General features: G+C 40.0%; 1 protein-coding gene across 6 annotated transcripts in view; it reads right to left on the reverse strand.

Moving 5' to 3' along the window:
* The window catches only part of PTPRZ1 (protein tyrosine phosphatase receptor type Z1), a 105,753-nt gene that overhangs the window by 63,130 nt on the left and 21,746 nt on the right, over positions 1-20,877 (reverse strand). For all 6 annotated transcript variants that reach the window (XM_083574272.1, XM_083574270.1, XM_083574271.1 and 3 more), the window contains exon 2: positions 13,686-13,751. In XM_083574272.1, coding sequence (XP_083430398.1) covers positions 13,686-13,751 — 66 coding nt within the window. The remainder of the gene's footprint in view (positions 1-13,685; positions 13,752-20,877) is intronic.

Genomic DNA, 20,877 nt, shown 5'->3' on the forward strand with positions numbered 1-20,877 from the left:
AGTATTTGGAAGGGAAACAATGTTAAAAGGGTCATTAAAAATGTCATTGAGACGTGTTAATAAGTTATAGAAAGACTGAAAACAGCTACTTGTTGCCAACATGCTAAACTTCTATGTCAAACATCAACCCCACTTTATGCTCTACATCACTGGCAACTAAGATTGTGCCAGGGACCATTCTGAGCTAAGTTTGCTCATTTCACTGCCTGAACTGATCACCCTCCCAGCAAGGACCAACACTTTAAAAAGTCTTGTTGCATCATTCATTTAGGCACTAATTTTTCTCTTCACCATTTTGTCTTCAGATTGCTGTTGGCTACAAGGCAGGGCCCCAGACCTTTCCAGCAAAATGTAATGTTCACTCCTCTTTTCTGTGGCAATTGTTCCATGCCTCATAGTTCCAGGAAAAGAGGCACAGGGAAGAATTAGTGTTACCTGGAATTAAGACAACAGAGGTTTGGGGTGTGTGCTTGTGATAGGAGACTGCCTTGCCTGCCCCAGAGGTGTAGTGGTCTGGGGTTATAGGAGGTTAAAATGCCTGCTACTATTTCTCCAAGGTGCCTGTCTCCTGCATCCTAGAGGAGCCCAATCAGCACAAAAGGGCAGCTTTTTAGCTATTGAGAAAGGAGTCTTCTCATCCTTTGTGCTGATTTGAGCTATTCAGAGTGAAAGGAGGTAAGTCAGCTGCTGAGGATTGGCTCCTAAGGTCAGTCTGAAGAAGGTGCTCAGGAAGAAAACCAAGAAGTTGTTTTGGAGGCTCCAAAGGAAAGCATTTAGGAACACTGAAAACACAATGTTTCAGTTTAATGGTGTTCAAGTTCTGTTGCGTACAATGGAACTTCAAGGAAAGCGCAGTTTAAACCACTCCAAAAGAAGATGTCAGAGCACTCCAAATCATTTGCTCATGTACATGCACAGAAAATAGTAGACCTAACTGAAAGGCAACACATGGAGAGCTGCATTGATTCAGCTGGAAAAAGAGACAAGAAGCAATTCATTTGCAAAAAAAACCAAAAAAAAAAAAAAAACCCAACTAAACTATGAACAGAAAGGATGAAAAGGTGGCCAGGCACATCAATATGCAATTTTGTATCTAACAGAGAAGCTAGCACAGTTTCAGATTATTCAGATTTCAAAGAGGGTAAGACCTTTCTCTTGGTGACTAATGGAAAAGCACGATCTTTCTGTTGCCTTGCAGCATACGACAGAACTGCTGATCTTTGCATACTGTCACCAAATTCCAGGAAGGATGAAAGAAAAGTGTTTCAAAAGGTACTACTCATGAAAGAGCTAAGACTTCCAGCTATGATGAATTAATCAAGTGGTGCATATGCCAGGAAGCATGAACAGCAGTTGAAAAACTTTTAAAAAATTAAATAAATCCCTACTTCTGGCTGTCACAGCAGTTGGCAGAACTGAGCATCTAGATAAACAAAGTATAGTATTTTCCTCCATCATTTGCACAACCATAATGAATAGCTAAAACTATTGAAATCATATGCATTAAACAGAAATAGACTGATCTAAGTATTTTTATTGCTATTAATGCAGCATACAAATCATAGCAACATGTTATGTCTAAAATGCAAATTTGAATGATAAATTGAATAATTAAAATGTTGGTTGGTTTAAACAAATAAGGAGTATCCAACTCCTCTTCACAACCTTTTTTTTGGCTCCACTGCCCTGAATCTAAGTTGTGAATTTACAAAGCTCACTTGGCTATACTCATGGGTTGGGATAATGAAAAGTACTTCACTTGCTCAATGCACACAACCCAAAACCTTATTTATCTAATATGGTTGTAAGAAAACCTCTGAACAGCTTCAAAATTATAAAAGAATCAATAAAAACAGACACTTTGAAACATTCAAGCAGAGTAAAAGCAACAGTAGTTATAGCTTTCTAACTTTGAATTTCTTTTTAAACTTCCGAAGTTACTGCTGTAACTTCTACATGCCTGGATAGGCTTGAATAAGCAAAAATGTTTTAAGCAGGCATCAAAAAGAATACAATGAAGGCACCTGCCCGATGTCAGTAGGCAGGGGAGAACCAAAGTGTAGTTGCTCCCACACTAAAAGATTGATTTCCTAGAAGCGTGGACCACGTTATATGTGGCACCTGTAATTGTGTCACTTCCATAGGTTGAAGTGGTTGAGGGGGTGCATATGGGCTACGAAAATCCTGCAGGTAAACTGGTCCCAATACATTGAGGGTGTTTTTTTTAATACTAACTGTAACATCTTGAACCTGCCCAGGTAGCAAATGGGCAATCTAAGTCCAGAAATCTATGCAGATGTGTTATATGCTGACAGCGTGTGACTCCTGTCAGAAACCAGGCTGCAGCGTTTTGCACTAACTGCTGCTTCCAAATCAAGCATAAGGGGATGCATTGCAGCAATCCAATCTTGAAGACACCAATGCCTGAACCTCTGTGGGCATGCTCTCCCCATCCAGGAATGACCATTGCATCACTTTTACACCAGTTGTATCTGGGAAAAGGCACTTCCAGTCACTGAGGCTACCTGTGCCTCCAGAACCACTTATCCATTTCGCCAGGATTCAAGCTCAGTTTATTCTGAGATTAACCTGGTTTCCAAATCATTTGAGCTATTCCTTAGACACACACCCTTTATAGCACCAAGTCTACTACCCACTTTGTTAGCACTCACCATTTAGTTTCAATTGCTCTGTAATTGAAAACTGGCCGATTCAGATTTGGAGAATGTGCTAGTCTACAACATAATCATAAAAATAATTTATTTAGGAACAGGCAGATGGTAGATAAAAAAAGAAAAGAAATGGATGCTCCCCGATTAAATGTGAAGCACTTTAGTTTCCTGCCAGGGGTTCTGGGACACAGAGAGATGTGAAGATGTAAGATGCTTGGGGCCTAGGGAGGTAGGACAAGGAAGGTTCAAACACCATCAAACTGAGGGAGCCTGTGCCTGTCTCAGGTCCATTCACCAGAACACAAACCAGAATTCATGCCCATCATTGCAACAACTTTAAAGAACAGGCATCTTTTCAAACCAAAGATAAACTTTCAAGCCCTTAGCCCTAAAAGAATATCCTTGGTGTGAAAGTTATTGAATCACCCTCAAAACAGGTCCCCTCCAAGGGATCATTTTGTTCTCCCTCTCTCATAGCTCTAGAACTCACGGACACCAATTGAAGCTGAATGTAGGAAGGTTCAGGGCAGAGAAAAGAAAATGCATGTTCACACAGCATGTAGTTCATTCACACCCACAAGAAATAGCGATGGGCACCAATTTGGGATGCTTTAAAAGAAGATCTAGACAAATTCGTGGAGGATAGGGTTGCCAATGGCTACTTAGCCATGATGGCTGCATTCTACTTCCACTCCAGTTGTTGGGAATCACAAGTGGGGAGAGTGCTGTTGTACTCAGCTCCTTCTTGGGCTATTGACATGACCCAGTAAGCCATTCTTATGTTCTTGCCTGTTATATTCTTCCAACACGAGACCCTCATTTTCTATCACAGCAGAGGAGTTTTTCATATGATAGTAGAGCAGCTTCTCCACATCCCTGAAAGTCTTATCTATATGCCTTCCTGCCTGTTCTCCAAGTCAGCCATGTAAGACTCATGGGAATTAACCCTAAGAGCCAGGAGAACATTGCATTTCTTCCCAGCCAGCAGAGAGTCATTCATGTGGCGCCGAGTGAGGGAAAAAAACACTGGACAGCCACCACACACCTATTAGCTCTCTATCTTGTTTTATATGAAAGGATTTTTAATTAAAAAAGATAAGCGCTTTCCAATTAAAAAAATACAATGCAATTATGACATACTGCACACAAATGTGCATGTAACCACTGTTTTAACCTTCTGCAACTGCTTAAGAGTCTGTGCATCTAGCCACCAATTATTTCCCTGATGGAAAGCCGATCAGATAAAATCAGATCAGTGCCAGATTTAGGGTGGTGCTGGCATCTCCCCCCCCCCCCCGGGTGCCAAGGCAAAGGGGTGTAAAATTGAAAAGACCCGTAATTGATAACATCCATTTGGGAGCCCCAAATTTTGGCCTCACTCAGAGTGCCATACAGTGGTACCTTGAGTTAAACGCCTCAGGTTACAAACGCTGCTAACCTGGAAGAGTTACCTCGAGTTGAGAACTTTGCCCCAGGATGAGAATGGAAATTGTGTGTCAGCCATGCAGCGGCAGCAAGAGGCCCCATTAGTGAAAGCACACCTCTAGTTAAAAACATTTTCAAGTTAAGAACGGACCTCCGGAACGAATTAAGTTCATAATTAGAGGTACCACTGTCTTACCAAAGTCCACCCCCGATCAGATACAGTGGTATTTTGGGTTACAAACACTTCAGGTTAAAAACACTTCGGGTTACAGACTCTGCTAACCTGGAAGTAGTACCTTGGGTTAAGAACCTTACCTCAGGATGAGAACAGAAATCTAATGAATAGAGAAGACAGACGAGAGAAAAGATGTAATTATTACAAAAGATGAACAAAATAAGCAATATGAAATGTGCATAGATTTAATAAGTGACAAAATTACGCAATGAGACTGGTTGGAAGTCAATAATCACAGTATGTTTGTGTCTTGGTTGGTAGGTAGGTAGGTAGAAGGGGTGGTGAAGGTGAGATAGGTGCTGTATGTTTTGTACGTAATATATGTAATGTAATGTTAAGTGTATATTGTTTTGTAAAGTATTGATATTTGCAATATGCTTTTTTAAAAAAGGAAAATGTTCAGACTCCCGAGAATAGACGGTGGCAGTCTCTAATTCAGAATAAAACATTTGCCTTAATTGATCGCTAGTTTCTTTAAGAATTAAAGTCATATTTCTATTTGTAAATTTTAACTTTACTCAGTGTGAAAACTCTGTTGTGTTATTTCATATTACTATTATGTACTTCTGGGATTTCAGAGGCTGGCCCACTGCTAGAGATGGGAATTAGACAGTCGCTTGTACATTTTTAGGAACAATTGCAAGTGAGCTGGGATTTTATTAGCCCAAGTAGAACAGGTCTCTAGCGGTGATTTGCACTCCTTCTCTTTCTCTCCGATAAATCAGAACACGAGGCAAGGGAGGTTATAATGACGCTTGTATGCCGGGTTAGACATATGTCTAGTAAATGATAGCTGCTGATCTCCCTGGGAGTTCACATAATGACACACATCTTCTGAAAACATGAAATTCACTATAAAACAGATTGACATAAATAGTCAGAAGTGCAGTCGCAAGAGAAGTCTGCTGACATTTTAATTCCCCCCACCCTCTACATTGCTATACTTCTGTTTAAATCAGCCTGACAACTATCATCCAAAATTTATACACATAAACCTTTGGCTATTGAGCCAAAGAGGAACATGTTTTGTGAACATTTCCACAAGAATTTTTTAAACACACACTCCTTTTGAAAGAATGTAAAAATAAAAATGCTTGCAGGTCTTAGGAGGAAGAGAGATGCATCACCATTGTCAAGGCAATTAGTCCATCTTTCCTTTGCCTCGACCCAATTGTCCATAGTTGTTGTTGTTTAATACATTTTTGGTTTGTAAGCATAAATATTAAGTGGAAAATACACTAGTGCCCTTGGCCTACAGCTGTTTTTATTTTTATTAAAGATTTTATTAAAGATTTCTTAGCGTACAAAAACATGTGCGTTGTCTCTTTTTTCAAGTTGTGTTTTCTACAATTCAGTTTCATTTTTTGTGAGACATTAGTGTTATATACAATGTTAGGTTAGGAAGAAAAGAACGGGAGTGGGGGGAAGTTGGGTGGGGTGTTTCTATTCTTCTACTTAGTGTATGTGTGGGGTTTTGTGTCAGCGTTACTTGTATGGGTTCTCTTACTATTTGCTTGTTGTGTTTCCTTGGTGGTGAGAGAGGTTGGGGTTGGCCTAGGTTGTGATTGGTTGTCTTTGGTTGGCTGTAGTGATGGGGGTGTGGGTGTATTTTTAAATCAGGTTAGACAGATTGATCTGTATGCTTTTGGTGGATACTTCTTATTGTCTTGTTGGGCTGTGTATGTGATAAAGGGGAGCCATACCGGGATGAAGGCGTCCTCTTCTATTTGTCCCTGTGTCAGTTTCAGTTTATTGGTTAGCTCTTCTAGTAAGACTGTTTCCCATACAATTTGGTACCATTGGTCCATGCTTACTCCTGACAGGTCTCTCCAGTGTCTGGCTATGATGTTTCTGGATGCTGAGAGTAGGTGGGTTATGAGCTCTTTATGATGTGAGTGGGCAATTATGATCTTGGAAGATGTTTAGTCGGGCCAGTTCTGGGATGACTTCTAAGTCAAATGTCGCTGGAGATGTGAATTGGGATGCCATCGATCTGCATACATTCAGCGGGATGCAAATCAGAATGCAATCTGAATGTACATCTCCACTCACTCTGCTAGTCAAGTTAGTATCACAGAGAAAATCTTGCCATGTAGCATTGGCCTGTAACAAAAGCACCAGCATGGTGTGACACAACAGGGGTGGTTTGCTCATTGCTTCACCACTGGGATGCTTGCTTTCTCTCCATTGCAGGATGAGGATAATTGGAAAGCTTGGTTTACTCACTGTGGCACAATCATGATAAATCAGACAATGATGCAATCACGTTACATGGCAATGTAATACGATGATGCCCTCTCACATTAAAAAATAAAAAAAAATGGTGCTGACGGTGGAACACAGGCTGGTAACAGGTAGCAAGGTGGGTGAGGCAGGAAAGAGTGTAAGTTTGTGTTCCCCCTCCGCAATCATTGTTGAGCCCCCTGAAATGGCAACTTCTGTAGTGAAAACTAAACCTGTTGAAAAATTAGCATATCACCACTGACAGAGAGATATACCTCCATACTTCAATAGCATTTGATAATTTGTTTGCTTTGTTGCTCTTCTCTTGTAACACATTTTTAAAAAAATTCTCCCCCCCAAAATTGGAGAACTTTTTTACCCTACCTTCTTTCTAAAAAAAGAAATATGCTTCATTCTGCCTTGCTTAATCTTTTAAAATTGCTAAGTAATTCACATTACTCAATTCTATGACAGATGTACTAATGTAAACTCCCTCTTAAAACACATTTGTTTGTAAGTAAGCCCTCATGGTTTCAATGGAACTAATTTGCAAGTATGGGTGCTTACGATGAACTCTTAACTTGAATTGTTATTTTTACACGGCCTACCCATCTGCAAATCTGTTAAGTCTAATATTAGTCAGTCCTTTCCTTTCCTGTCCAGTCCTTTCCAAATTGATGCCAATGGCTATTGTTGAGTTCTTCAATCATTAGTACAGTTACATAATGCATTTAATATCATATTGCAATAAACAATGCATGTTCCAAATACTTGCAAATGTAGCAAAAATAAATTGAACAAAAATATTTTTAATTGAGTTATTTCCTCTGAAAAGACTTGTAAAAAAGGTCAACTTCAAAACACATCAAGGTTTAAAAAAATAGGAAAAAGGCTGTTTTACTGCAGGAAGGATGGAGATTTTGCAATACTCTAATGGAAATTTGTTAATTAAATTGCTTGAGGCAACTGAGCAAGCAACAGTGGTAAAGAACCAAGCCAGTTAATCAAATTGATTCCCTGCTTGTCAGAATTGTAAAAGCAGATAGCACTGGAATGTGTTTTTTCATGTTGTGCAATTTCCACATTAACCTACAAATTTCCATTTTCTCCATCATAGCATTTGTTATGATGGTTCCACAGAATAAGAGATAAAGCAGACAGAGATGTTATTCTTATTGAACATCTTTCTCAGACAGCGCAAGTAATCAGCATTATCTTAGTATCTACAGAGCATGAAATTAATGTAATTTCTCTGCTTCCTTTTGCTACATAATGAAATTTCACATTTTAAGACAAATACATGGTTCCAGAATGTGGTGTCACTACTAGCAGCATAACTTTCATCAATATTCCATACATGCATGCACAAAATGTCTTTAAATTAAGTAGAAATTCTAATACTCCACAGCTGCTAGTACAGGAAAATGGAGCGTCTCCACCCCCATCGTTCAGCCCGGACACTGAGATCCAGCACCAAAGGCCTTCTGGCAGTTCCCTCATTGCGAGAAGTGATGTTACAGGGAACTAGACAGAGGGCCTTCTCGGGAGTGGCTCCCGCCCTGTGGAACGCCCTCCCATCAGATGTCAAGGAAATAAACAACTATCTTATTTTTAGAAGACATCTGAAGGCAGCCCTGTTTAGGGAAGTTTTAAATATTTAATGCTGTATTGTTTTTAACACTCGATTGCGAGCAGCCCAGAGTGGCTGGGGAAACTCATCCAGGTGGGCGGGGTATAAATAATAAATTATTATTATTAATCATCATCTTACATATAAGAACACCTTATAAATGCAGGTAGATGTTTTTCTATCAAAAAATGTGTAGTCTTTCTTTATTCTAGAGAAAGGGGGAAGTTTTGGAACACACAAGTGGATATTTTAAAGGTCTAACAGCCTATATTTCCATGCTTTACTTTGCTGCATATTTTTTGTTTTTAACTCTCTGCTGAGGTTCTCTCACCAAAGAGTACTTGCCCCAACCTTGGCTCTTGCCACCCAGATATTCTCCTTTTATACTTACTTTCCTCGCCTCCTCACCTCTTGTACCAACACTAAGTGTACATTTTCTTTCTGCTTCAAGCTATTTTGGTTTCTATTATATCTCCTCTTACATATTTTTGTTAAAATATCTCCTTCAGAATTATGACTAAATTGTCAAGAGCAGAAACATAAGATTCATTTTACCAAAACTGTGTCCTATCATACTTTTGTAGCACTATTACAAGATCATTTTTCCTGCAAGTGCTATCATGGTTTCAAAACCTACTATGTGTGAATCGTCTTCTCAGTTGGATTATACTATGCCTTGAGACGTGATAACGTTGCATAAAAAGATTTTGCAGCTGCCTTACAAATTCATCATTCCTCAAAATTAAGTGCTTTGTGAGGATTAAATAAATAATTTATGCATCACTTAACTACAAAAGTCTCTTGTCCAATATGTCAGATAAATAGCTTTGAAGCCAAAGCACCTAACGCTTCTATTTCCTAATATATTACAATTAACACTTTTGTATTGGAAAAGTGAGAAAATGTATTCTCACATTTTCTAAAAATATATATATACCTAGAAAAGGTAAAGTACAGAATATCACTAGCAAAATGGTTTGTGCTTTCTGGAATATGGAAGCAAGCTGCTGAACTCTCTACTGAGAACATAAATGTTTTATAACAAAGAGAAACACTGAAAACAAATTATTGTCTAAGATAATCTAATAAATGCTTCTGGTACACTTTGTGAGACAGAAGGAAAGATTAAAGTTGCATTCAAAAATGTAATTAGTACTGTGGATTGCTGTACAGAATTAAATTGAAAGACGATGAAAAGTTATCAGGGTTCCCCTGTCACTATTGTTCTGCTAGCTAGGGGTATTTTAAAGATGATCATTGCTTTGCAAGTATAGAATCCACTTACATTACTTAGAATTCTTACATAGTTTTCATTAGATTAATGGACAGTGATGTCTACTTCCTAATTTGCTTCATGATTTAACAACTGTGGACATCTGAAAACATATTTTAACTACTATTTCAGGGATGTTTGGCAGACGGGGGAATTAAATGCTTCACTGATCTGAAATGAAATCTGTGAGGTACAGCACAACCCTGTGCATGGAGTTCTGGTTTTTTAAGCAGAAGCAAGGCCCAATGGAGCTTACTCTCAAGTAGAGTGCATAGAATTGCTCTTTTGTCCTGCATGATGACTGTAATAAAATTATAGTTTTGCATAAATGTCTGTTGTTGTTGTCTAGTCGTTTAGTTGTGTCCGACTCTTCATGACCCCATGGACCAGAGCACGCCAGGCACTTCTGTCTTCCACTGCCTCCCACAGTTTAGTCAAACTCATGCTGGTAGCTTTGAGAACACTGTCCAACCATCTCGTCCTCTGTCGTCCCCTTCTCCTTGTTCCCTCCATCTTTCCCAACATCAGGGTCTTTTCCAGGGAGTCTTCTCTTCTCATGAGGTGGCCAAAGTATTGGAGCCTCAGCTTCACGATCTGTCCTTCCAGTGAGCACTCAGGGCTGATTTCCTTAAGAAAGGATAGGTTTGATCTTCTTGTAGTCCATGGGACTCTCAAGAGTCTCCTCCAGCACCATAATTCAAAAGCATCAATGTAATTCAAAAGCATCAATGCATAAATGTCTATAACTGGCCTATTTGTAAGTCAAGTCGCTTACTGAGAGCAGTTTTAAAGAGTTATGCGGGGCAAACTAGATGTGTCATCAATCATATCATTAGCCTTGTGTGATCATTGTTGTTTTTATGTAACAGCCATGGGGATGGATGACCTAGATCAGGTTCATGGTGTGCATGTGAGAGGTGGCATACCGTCCAACTTTTGGAAACCCAAAACCAGGATGCACGTGTTCCAGAACATGCTCCTGGACAAGTCCCCTCATGGGTGGGCCGGTCCTGATTTGATATGTCCCTAGGTTCTTGACTTCCATTTGCAAGAAATGAAACTCTCCAGTTTCACCAAGTGGAACTTGGTGACTGACTTTCAGCTTTTGGAGTTGGAAGGTTAGCTTTTCTTCTAGCACATTCATGGTTGAGAACACCATTCAGAGTTGTAAGAGGTTGTATGAAGTTCACCACAGTCCAATAAACATGTGGTTTGGCTAGCAGCCATATAGTAATATGGAATTAAAAGGGTTGGCTTCCTTTTGTGGTATTTCCTGCACTTCCCTAAAAAGTTCAGTTGTTGATACTTGGTAGAATTTCAGACCACTGGTTATAATTGCATCTACAAGTTGTAAAGTACCAATTCTATGAACATCAGCTGTGTATTCAGTTGAATTAAAACAAGGCAAGAAAGTCAATGTTTTTGTTTCAGTAGCAAAAACCTAAGCATGACCTCCCGTTGTATCTAAGCAAGAAAGACAAATTAAATGCTATTTGCATAAGAAAGCAGGAAGCTTCTGTTGAAAGCTACACTACCTCAGTAATCATGGGAAAACACAACTTTTTATAACAGTCGCAGAAGCCTTAGTTTCTCTTATGTCCCTTGGTTTTTGGCTGAGACTGAGGTTAACTTCAGCTCTGCCACAACTTTTCTATAATAGGATAATAATTATTAGATTTCTATACTGCCCTCCATCCATGGGTTGCAGAGTGGTTTACAATATAAAAACACAAACATACATAACATAGTAACAAACAAAAACAATATACCCTCCTCCAGTTTAAAAGGCCGCAGTTTGTTCAATTAGCCCATGGCCTGGGAGAAGAGGAATGTTTTTGCATGGTGCCTAAAGATATGTAAGGAAGGCGCCGGCCAGCCTCCCTGGGGAGAACATAACCCAAACTGGGAGCCACTGCAGAAAAGGTTCATTTTCATGTTGCCACCCTCTGGAACTCTCATGGAGAAGAGCCTCAGATTATGACTGCAGTGGCTGGGTCAGTTCATATGGGGGCAGTCCTTGTTGGTAGGCTTTTAGCATGCTTATGGACTGCACCTTCAAGATACGTAGAACCCTGCTTCAAGTAGCAAAACACCACACCAAAGGATTATGATGCCCCTGTTCTGTGCAATAGATTTCCTGATGATATATGGCAGGCATCCATAACCTGAACTTTTCAGGTGGAAGGAATCATAAGGTAACACAAAACAGGTGTAGTTTGATGAGGTCACTTGCATACTGAACATAGCTGTCAACGTTTGCCTTTTTTTAAGGGAAATTACCTTATTCCGAATAGGATTCCTTGCAAGAAAAGGGAAAAGTTGACAGCTATGATATATTAGCTATCAGTGATTTGCATTTCCAGCAAAGGTAATATATTATTAAGCCAGTGTTGTGTATTTCACTGGAGTAATATGTGGAGACATGGCTTAAAATGCCACTCATCCATGAAGTGATGACCATGTCTGGTGCAAAGTATGTGTTGTTGAACCAACTGGAAATAGTGCTGCTAGTGCTATCAACTTCAATTCTTATGTAAATGGACAATTACCAGAGTCAGGAAGCTATTTAGAAAATGTTCAGGTTTTTTTGAGGAGATAGCAAGAAGGAACAACAAAAATTGGCAAAAGAAATACAAGCAGACAATAAGAGATGCAGAAATGAAGTATCAGGTCTTAGAGATTGTACAGGCAATACAATAATCTCTCAGCCTTATTTCTTGATTATGTAAAGATCCTATGTTTTACACAATTTCAAAGTCTCTTCAATCACATTGCAAGATACTATATCCACATTTACATGATATAAATATAAGAACAAAAGGACTTCTTGCACAAATAAAACTCCAAAGGCATACTCAGTCCAAAAGAATAGTTTAATTGGGCTAGGCGTAGAAACCTTTGTCTCCTAAGAGGAAATGGCTATGCCCAAGAGATGGCTTTGTATCTGAATACCTCAGCTGAGGTGTCTTGAGATTTTAATCATTTAGGAACTGTAGACAATGAGTTAATCCACTTGCATATTATCCAGTTGCAGGTCTGAACACCAAGGAAAGGAAAAGATCTGCAGGTGTGCAGTAGAAGCCCTTAGGCTATAAAAACAGCTGTAAAGTAGATCTGCCAGTGCTTCGCAACCTGAGGGGAAATTTTGTCCTCTCTTGAATGCATGCTGAAATCCTGTGCGAAGCCTACCTATAATAATTCTTTAGCAGGGTTTTTATCTCCCATGTTTGTATGCAGAACAAAGATTAGGAAGGAAGACATAGAGCATGACTGCACCCCAACAATATATTGGGCCTTCAATCTAATTTAGTCTCTTCTTTTGCACCTTTTTTGTGAATGTCTCCAGAAAAAGTTGAAATAGAGCATCAGTCTAACTGATTTCTGATTTATAGGATGGTGACTTGGACCACTACTGAAGCACTTAAAGGCCCAGTCCACCCATCACATTAAGCCAAACTATGGCAGTAAATGCACAATCATGCAGGTAAAGAGGTAAAGGACCCCTGACAATTAAGTCCAGTCGCGGACGACTCGGGTTGCGGTGCTCATCTCACTTTACTGGCCAAGGGAGCCGACGTTTGTCAGCAGACAGTTTTTCTGGGTCATGTGGCCAGCATGACTAAGCTGCTTCTGGTGAAACCAGAGCAGTGCACGGAAATGCCATTTACATTCCTGCTGAAATGCCATTTACCTTCCCGCTGGAGCGGTACCTATTGATCTACTCGCACTTTGATGTGCTTTCGAACTGCTAGGTTGGCAGGAGCTGAGACTGAGCAACAGGGGCTCACCCCATCACGGGGATTCAAACCACCAACCTTCCAATCGGCAAGCCCAGAGGCTCAGTGGTTTAGACCACAGAGCCACCCGCGTCCCTATCATGCAGGTACTCAGAATAAAAAACACACTGGTTTCACACACCCTGGTTCCCCTGCTGATTCAACTTTAGAAAGTTATTCATTCATTTTCAATAAGGAATCCAGCAGAAGAGTTGAGAAAGTTCCTCTCTTGTTTCATGCAGGGACTGAACTTCAGGTTTTGTTTTTAGGAAGGGGAAATCTAAGTACAAGACCAAATACGGAACACTCCCTGATCTCTTCATGCTTTTAGTAGCTAAGATTTAATCTATGTGGGAGCACATTTTTACCCAGTCGATTCGGTTTGCATTGTAAAGACAGTTTGCTTATTTATAATAACAGACCGTCATAAAATATCAAATAGTACACTTACCTGAATAGGACCAGTCAACCTCTTCAATAATTTTGCGTTGCTGTCTAATATATCCAGAAACAAATTCTAAAATAAACAAGCAATAATAAAACATGTCAGCATCAAGTAGTACAGAGACAAAATAGAAAAGAAACAATATCAGTGTCAATGTGCTACCTTTGTTCTACATTCACACAATATTGAAACGTAATTAACATAAGTTGTGCAGTGGTAAATTCTGAAGCGCAGGCAGTCTTCATGACAAGCCACACACTCATAGCCAAGCTTCTTCTAAGGCTATGCAACAAAAATGAATTTTTGACCTACAGTATCTGTTTATTTTATTTAAAAGCTTTTAATGCACCATTTAATAATTCAAAAATCCCTAAGCAGTGTGCAGTCTAAAAAACAATATATTTTAAAAATACACAATGCTGTATATTTTTAAAATATGCAACCTAGAACCAGTAAGACAGCAATATAAAAGAGCATAAAAACATATGAAAGTGAATAAAACAGAAATTCGGAAGATTCAAACACACAAAACAGGGGCCAATTTCATGGGTCAGGGAAAGCCTGGGCTAAAAGAGAAGCTTTCACAAGAAACCTGATGCAACTGATGGTTCAGCAAAGGGCATTCCACAATACAGGGGCAACAGCAGAAAATGCCCATTTCTGGATTTCTGCACTATGAGATTCTGCATGGGGCAGTGCCATAAAAAGAATTTCCCAAGATGCCCAAACTGATCTTACAGGTCTACGCAGGGGCAAGCAGTATTGGTTCACTCCTTCCTCTTTGCTTATCATCTAGGCTGATGAATAGTTCTGGTATACTCAAAAGCTTTCTCATTGTTTTGTGACTGTTTAATTGGTCATCATAAAGGGGTGTTTGGTTTTTTTGTTTTTTTAATTGCTGATCATAAGCCAGCAATTTCAGGTTTTACAATTATTATTATTATTATTATTATTATTATTATTATTATTATTATTCATTTTCATACCACTTTGTTTTTAAGAGAGAGAAAATCTCAAAGTGGTTTACAACACATTAAAACATCAAGTAAAAGAAACATAGAACAAAACATTACTGAAGAAAGTCAAATATAAAATATACATTCAGAGCAACGTAAATAAGTAATAGGAAACAAAAATATCATCTTAAAGATTTAAAAACAAAACATTACAAAGGAGGTCGAAGTTGATTTGGTACTCGTAAACAACAAACCTGCTTCCCCTCAACCCGTGCCCAAATGTCATATAATGTCTCCACAAATAAATTAATTCTCCACAAACTGCTGAAGCTGTATAACCTCCCTGCAAACATTGTGCAAACAAATAAGGATAAACAGGTAAAAGTGTAGAGGAAACAGGAAGTCCGAATGTATGAAGCAGACAGCTTGAAGAACAGCAAAGCTGTTTTGCTAGAAAATTTACAAAACTTATAAAGGAAATTTTTTATTCAATATCTCACCTATAGCGACAGTGAAATAAATAAAAAACAGTGGAAGCTTAAGGGTGCCCAGGTCACCTTCTGTTGGGGAGTTATCATTAGGAGAAAACATAACAGGGTTCTGCTTGGCAGAGCATCTCAACATGCAGACATAGAGAGAGAAGAGCTATGGAGAGGCAAAGACTGCTTAGTTTAGCACAAACCTTTCCAAACATTCCTTGTAGGCTTTCCCTTGTGTGTAATGAACATGTTTCAACAATTAATATATTTAGCTATAATTGACATAATAGCTGTGGTTTGTGTTGGCATAGTTACAATGGCACACTCTTGCTTGGCAAGTGAGGCAAACTCATATTGCTAAATGCCTGTCAGTTATAATTTCCTTAGGATCCATAAATTGGGTTGTTAATTTAATTAATAACTAGATTAATCTAAATATTTAATTTAGGCTAAATATTAATTTAATTAAAACTAGGAAGTTTTTCCATGATAAAGCTGAGAAACTGAAAGGAGCACATTAATCTAGCTGCTCTTGGCGGAAGCTGATTTTCTAGAAAGTTTAGGCCCTGTTTTGTCGCAGAAACTGCTTTGGTGGCCCTGGATGATGACCTCTGTCGGGGGAGAGACAGGAGACATGTGTCCCTGTTAATTTTCCTCGACTTCGCAGCAGCTTTCAATACCATCAACCATGGTATCCTTCTGGAGCAGCTGTCCAAGTTGAGGTGAGTGGCACCGATTTGAGTATATAGTACCACTACTGACCCAACTACACGGGCTGCCAGGCCAATTCAAAGTGCTGGTTCTGAACTATAAAGCCTTAAACGGCTCAGGACCACAATACAGTGGTACCTTGGGTTACAAACGCTTCAGGTTACAGACTCCACTAACCTGGAAGTCATACCTCGGGTTAAGAACTTTACCTCAGGATGAGAACAGAAATCGCGCAGCGGCAGCGGGAGGCCCCATTAGCTAAAGTGGTACCTCAGGTTAAGAACAGTTTCAGGTTAAGAATGGACCTCCGGAACGAATTAAGTTCTTAACCAGAGGTACCACTGTGCCTCAAGGACTGGCACTCCCCATATGAAGCAACCCAGACCCTTTGATCGTCTTCTGAAGCTCTTCTTCATGTTAGTTCCAGAGAGTGGCAACACGAAAACAAATCTTTTCTGCAGTGGCTCCCTGTTTGTGGAATGCTCTCCCCAGGGAGACTCGCCTGGCACCTTTATTACATATCTTTAGGTACCAAGTGAAAATGTTTCTCTACAACCAGGCCTTTGTCTTATTAACATTCTATGTTCTTTTAAAATGTGTTTTTGGGAGGACGGTTATTGGTTATTGTTTGGTTTGGTTTTATCATGTATTTTGTGTTATCATTTTGTATGTTTATGTTGTGATCTTCAGATAAATGGTGGTACAGTGGTACCTTGGGTTAAGTACTTAATTCGTTCTTAACCTGGAACTGTTCTTAACCTGAAGCACCACTTTAGCTAATGGGGCCTCCTGCTGCTGCCGTGCCACCGGAGTGCGATTTCTGTTCTTATCCTGAAGCAAAGTTCTTAACCCGAGGTACTATTTCTGGGTTAGTGGAGTCTGTAACCTGAAGCGTATTTAACCCGAGGTACCACTGTATAGAAATTTAATTAATTAATTAATAATATAATATAGTTTATGAAGAGTGCTGCTGCTATGCACTTTAGTCCAAAGTAATTCCATTAATGGGGGACATAAACTGAAATTTCGTTTGATATTATAGGTATATTTTAAGTCGTCAGAAATATGGCAACGCAGGTGATGCACTTGTGGTAATAGGAACATATTCTATCAGTGTGTTTTGTTTTAAAACAAACTTTTAGTTAATTAATTCTTATTGTATTTTAAAACAAACTTAAGTGGTGTGCATTTAGGCTACTAAATGGGAGTGGCTAAAGGGAGAATGTCTCACCAGTGGTTAAAAACCTACTCTGTATGCCAGCCCTTAGCCAGACAAAATTCATTGTGAAAGCAGCTCAAATTCAAAAATGCACTTTAAAAATAAAACTGATTAAACAAATTTAACTGTAGAAAAAATAACTGCATGTTATGTATTCATCTTATCAGACATATGAATGTAAAATTATTTTGTTATAAGAAAGGAGTAGTACTCTGAATGTTACAAGTTTATAGTAGTTTTTACAAATCTATCTAACAAAGGCTCAACATTTCCCATCATGTTCAGTTTGATGAACAAAAATGTGACTAGTGGCATATGCTAGTTGCAGTCCACACACACCCAGCAGGGGCCGGTATTTGTAATACGTACATGTGTTAGGAAGTACTGGGAGAATCCTCTATGGATTTTCCTTCTAACACACACATAACTGGATCAAACAGAATCTACTGAGAAAAAGACCACTTATACTGGGTGTTTTTAGTAATCAATTCATTGCCTAAGTTCATTGATTACCCATTTGTTTTCAAGCTAAATGTAAGGTTCTTATGCAAACTTTTAAAGTCCTGAATGGTCTAGGTTCAGAGTTTTTGCAAGACCAACTGTATCCATATGAACCTTACCAGGGCCCTAATATTAACCTCAGAGATCCTGCTGTCTGGCTCTCCACTGAAGTCAACTAGGCTAGGAGATACTGCGGAAAAGGACTTTTCAATGGTTTTTCTACTCTTGTAGACTTCTCTCCACCAAGAGCTCCACTTTGCCCCGCTTCCTAAATTCATTCCACCAAACTTTTTATTGCTGCCCCCATGTGTGTTTTTAATCTGCTGTTGTGTTTATTATGTTTCTTTACTGCAAGCTAACTTGGGAGGGCTTGTCCTAAAGGTGGATAGAAATATATTTTTTAATTGACAAAGGGCGATTTTGGAGCAGGTATGATGCACACATATATTCCAGAACTTTGCTTCATGAAAGCTCAAGTGTGCACCCAATGAGGCAGTTGCAACAAGACAGAGGCCCCACCTCGAACCTCAGCTTATGTATCTTCCCCACCTGAGCTGCCCACTAGCAGGTGAAGAGTCCAACTGTGTGGAATCTGTTTCTGTACCTCTGACTTCAATCCTCTCCTGGTCCTGGAAGACAGTGGAGCAGGAGAGTTGTGGGCAGGAAGAGGAGGTGTGGAAGACCCTGACTCTACACCAGACTCTCTCCCTCCTTCTGCATGGGTTCTTCACTCTTCTGTCCTGCAGCTTCTCCCAGGCTCCCCCAGATCACTGATACCTTCGTCCAAGTCAGTCTCCAATCTCTCCTGGTGCCCACTTATTGGTATCCAGCCACAACTCCTCAGTTTCCAGCCAGTCCTAAGCACATGCCTCTGGTGGCTTCAGTCCCACCAAATATGGAGAGACAAAGTAACAACTATACACTGTTACTGTTTCGACACTGCTCACCCACAGGCAACTGCTAGGCTTAAAAATACACATTGAGTTTGAGCATGGACCACAGCAAGTTAATATTACAGAATCAAAACAGAGGTAAATGAAGCAATCCAAATCTATCCATAAACCTTCAGAAAGTGAGATAAATATGCTACCTTGAGGGTCCTGGGTCTATCCAGGGCCCTACTAAATCCATACAAAATATAACCAAAATCTAAAAGATTATAGGGACGCCACAGTGCTATCAAAACTCAGATATATTTTTCTCTACAAAGGTACAGTATTTGAAACAACCAACATAGACATAAACTTTGCTTTTCAATACTATGTCACCCTTTTACTAACACAACAGCAAAAACATTTACAACATCTCATGGTACTGACATAACAAAAAAGTCTCATTTTGGTTTGTTGAACCAAATAATGGAAGTCATGACCTTTCTTCAATTGTCATCTTGTACTCTATTTATCCCTCTATTTAAACAGGAAGCTCTTCGGTGTAGAGACACTCTCTTACAGGCTTCAGATTAGCTAACTGTAAACAGAAAGGTCATAGCAGTGTTGCACTAAGCTATCCATGTTCCACAGCCAGATAGAAATAGTCTTGGAAAGGCCCAAGAACTTTCTGCAACTAGAAAATGGAACCTTTATTGAGAAAGTGTGGGGACATACCATTACGGTTTTGTAAATAGCAACTATGAGGATCAGCTAGATCTAGGAGAGAATTTTGACCCACTCCACCCCATATCCCCCCCTCCTACAGATACCCTCTGTCCCATCAAACCAGTTGTCAGGATGGAATGTAGAGCCAGTGTGGTGTAGTGGTTAAGAGCGGTAGTCTCGTAATCTGGGGAACCGGGTTCGCGTCTCCGCTCCTCCACATGCAGCTGCTGGGTGACCTTGGGCCAGTCACACTTCTCTGAAGTCTCTCAGCCCCACTCACCTCACAGAGTGTTTGTTGTGGGGGAGGAAGGGAAAGGAGAATGTTAGCCGCTTTGAGACTCCTGAAGGGGAGTGAAAGGCGGGATATCAAATCCAAACTCTTCTAGACCTGCAGTTTAGTCCACAGTCGGCTGGCAGGTTCAATTATATTTTGGGGTTTTACCTCCATCTGGAAGCATGCTATGTTATCTGCATGGCAAAGCCCTACAAAAGTCTTAGGGTGTGTTCATATGACTGCTTTAGCATGCAGCTGTGCTTTTCCTTGTGCATTTCACAGCTCCCCACCACCACCAAGCTGTTCACATCAGTAGACCTTTATTAGGAATGGCTTAAGGGACGCGGGTGGCGCTGTGGGTTAAACCACAGAGCCTAGGACTTGCCGATCGGAAGGTCGGCGGTTCGAATCCCCGTGATGGGGTGAGCCTCTGTTGCTTGGTCCCTGCTCCTGCCAACCTAACAGTTCGAAAGCACGTCAAAGTGCAAGTAGATAAATAGGCACCACTCTGGCGGGAAGGTAAATGGCGTTTCCGTGCACTGCTCTGGTTCCCCAGATGTGGCTTAGTCATGCTGGCCACATGACCCGGAAGCTGTACGCCGGCTCCCTCGGCCAATAAAGCGAGATGAGCGCCACAACCCCGGAGTCAGTCATGACTGGACCTAATGGTCAGGGGTCTCATTACCTTAAGGACTGCAATCACTGTGAAGATGGTTTGAGAAACCACACCATCAAAGGGTAACGTTTTATAACAAAGCAAAGGATGCATATGTATTTTGGATAACATCCTGTGAACACAGATTAAAAACCCAGTGCAGGAAATAGGAGTGTGGGGACCCAGCCTCAGTCTTTGCAAGGCCAAGTTCACTTTCTTCTCCTTGAGGCAGCATGCTGGGAATATGATGCCAGAAACATTGATGAACAGCCAGAATATCAGTCAAGTAGGAATGAAACTGGTCTTATGAGACATGCTTATGTTTTTACTTTATGTCAATTGGATGCAAATGGAAAATTAGATGTTTATCTGACCCTCTTATTCTCCACCAACTTTTCAGTACATTTCTCAAATCAATTATCTCATTCAGCCTGACAGCAAAAAGAAAGGGGGGTGGGGGGTTGAAAAACCCCTATTTAACTATTTGTGCTGGTGAAATATTGTGCAGATCATAATGTAAAGAGAGGAGATCCAGGAGTCAAAATGGAGGAGAATTTATTTAAGCAATGCAATAGACATTTTATAATGCCGCCACAGACCTGGTTAAAAAACAACAACCACTGCCACTTCTGAAATAGAAATCTTTTACTCTTCACTGCTCTGATTAACTTGGCTATATGAATGCAAAGCAGGTCTTGACAGCTTTCCATGAAAACAGCCAACCCTTTTCATGGGTTAACACCATTGTAATTTCCCTTTATACTTTGAACAGATTGCCATGGACACAGATTCAGAACCCAGCCAT

Source organism: Podarcis filfolensis (genome assembly GCF_964270895.1).
Source record: "Podarcis filfolensis genome assembly, chromosome: 10".
In the NCBI taxonomy this organism is placed as follows: Eukaryota; Metazoa; Chordata; class Lepidosauria; order Squamata; family Lacertidae; genus Podarcis; species Podarcis filfolensis.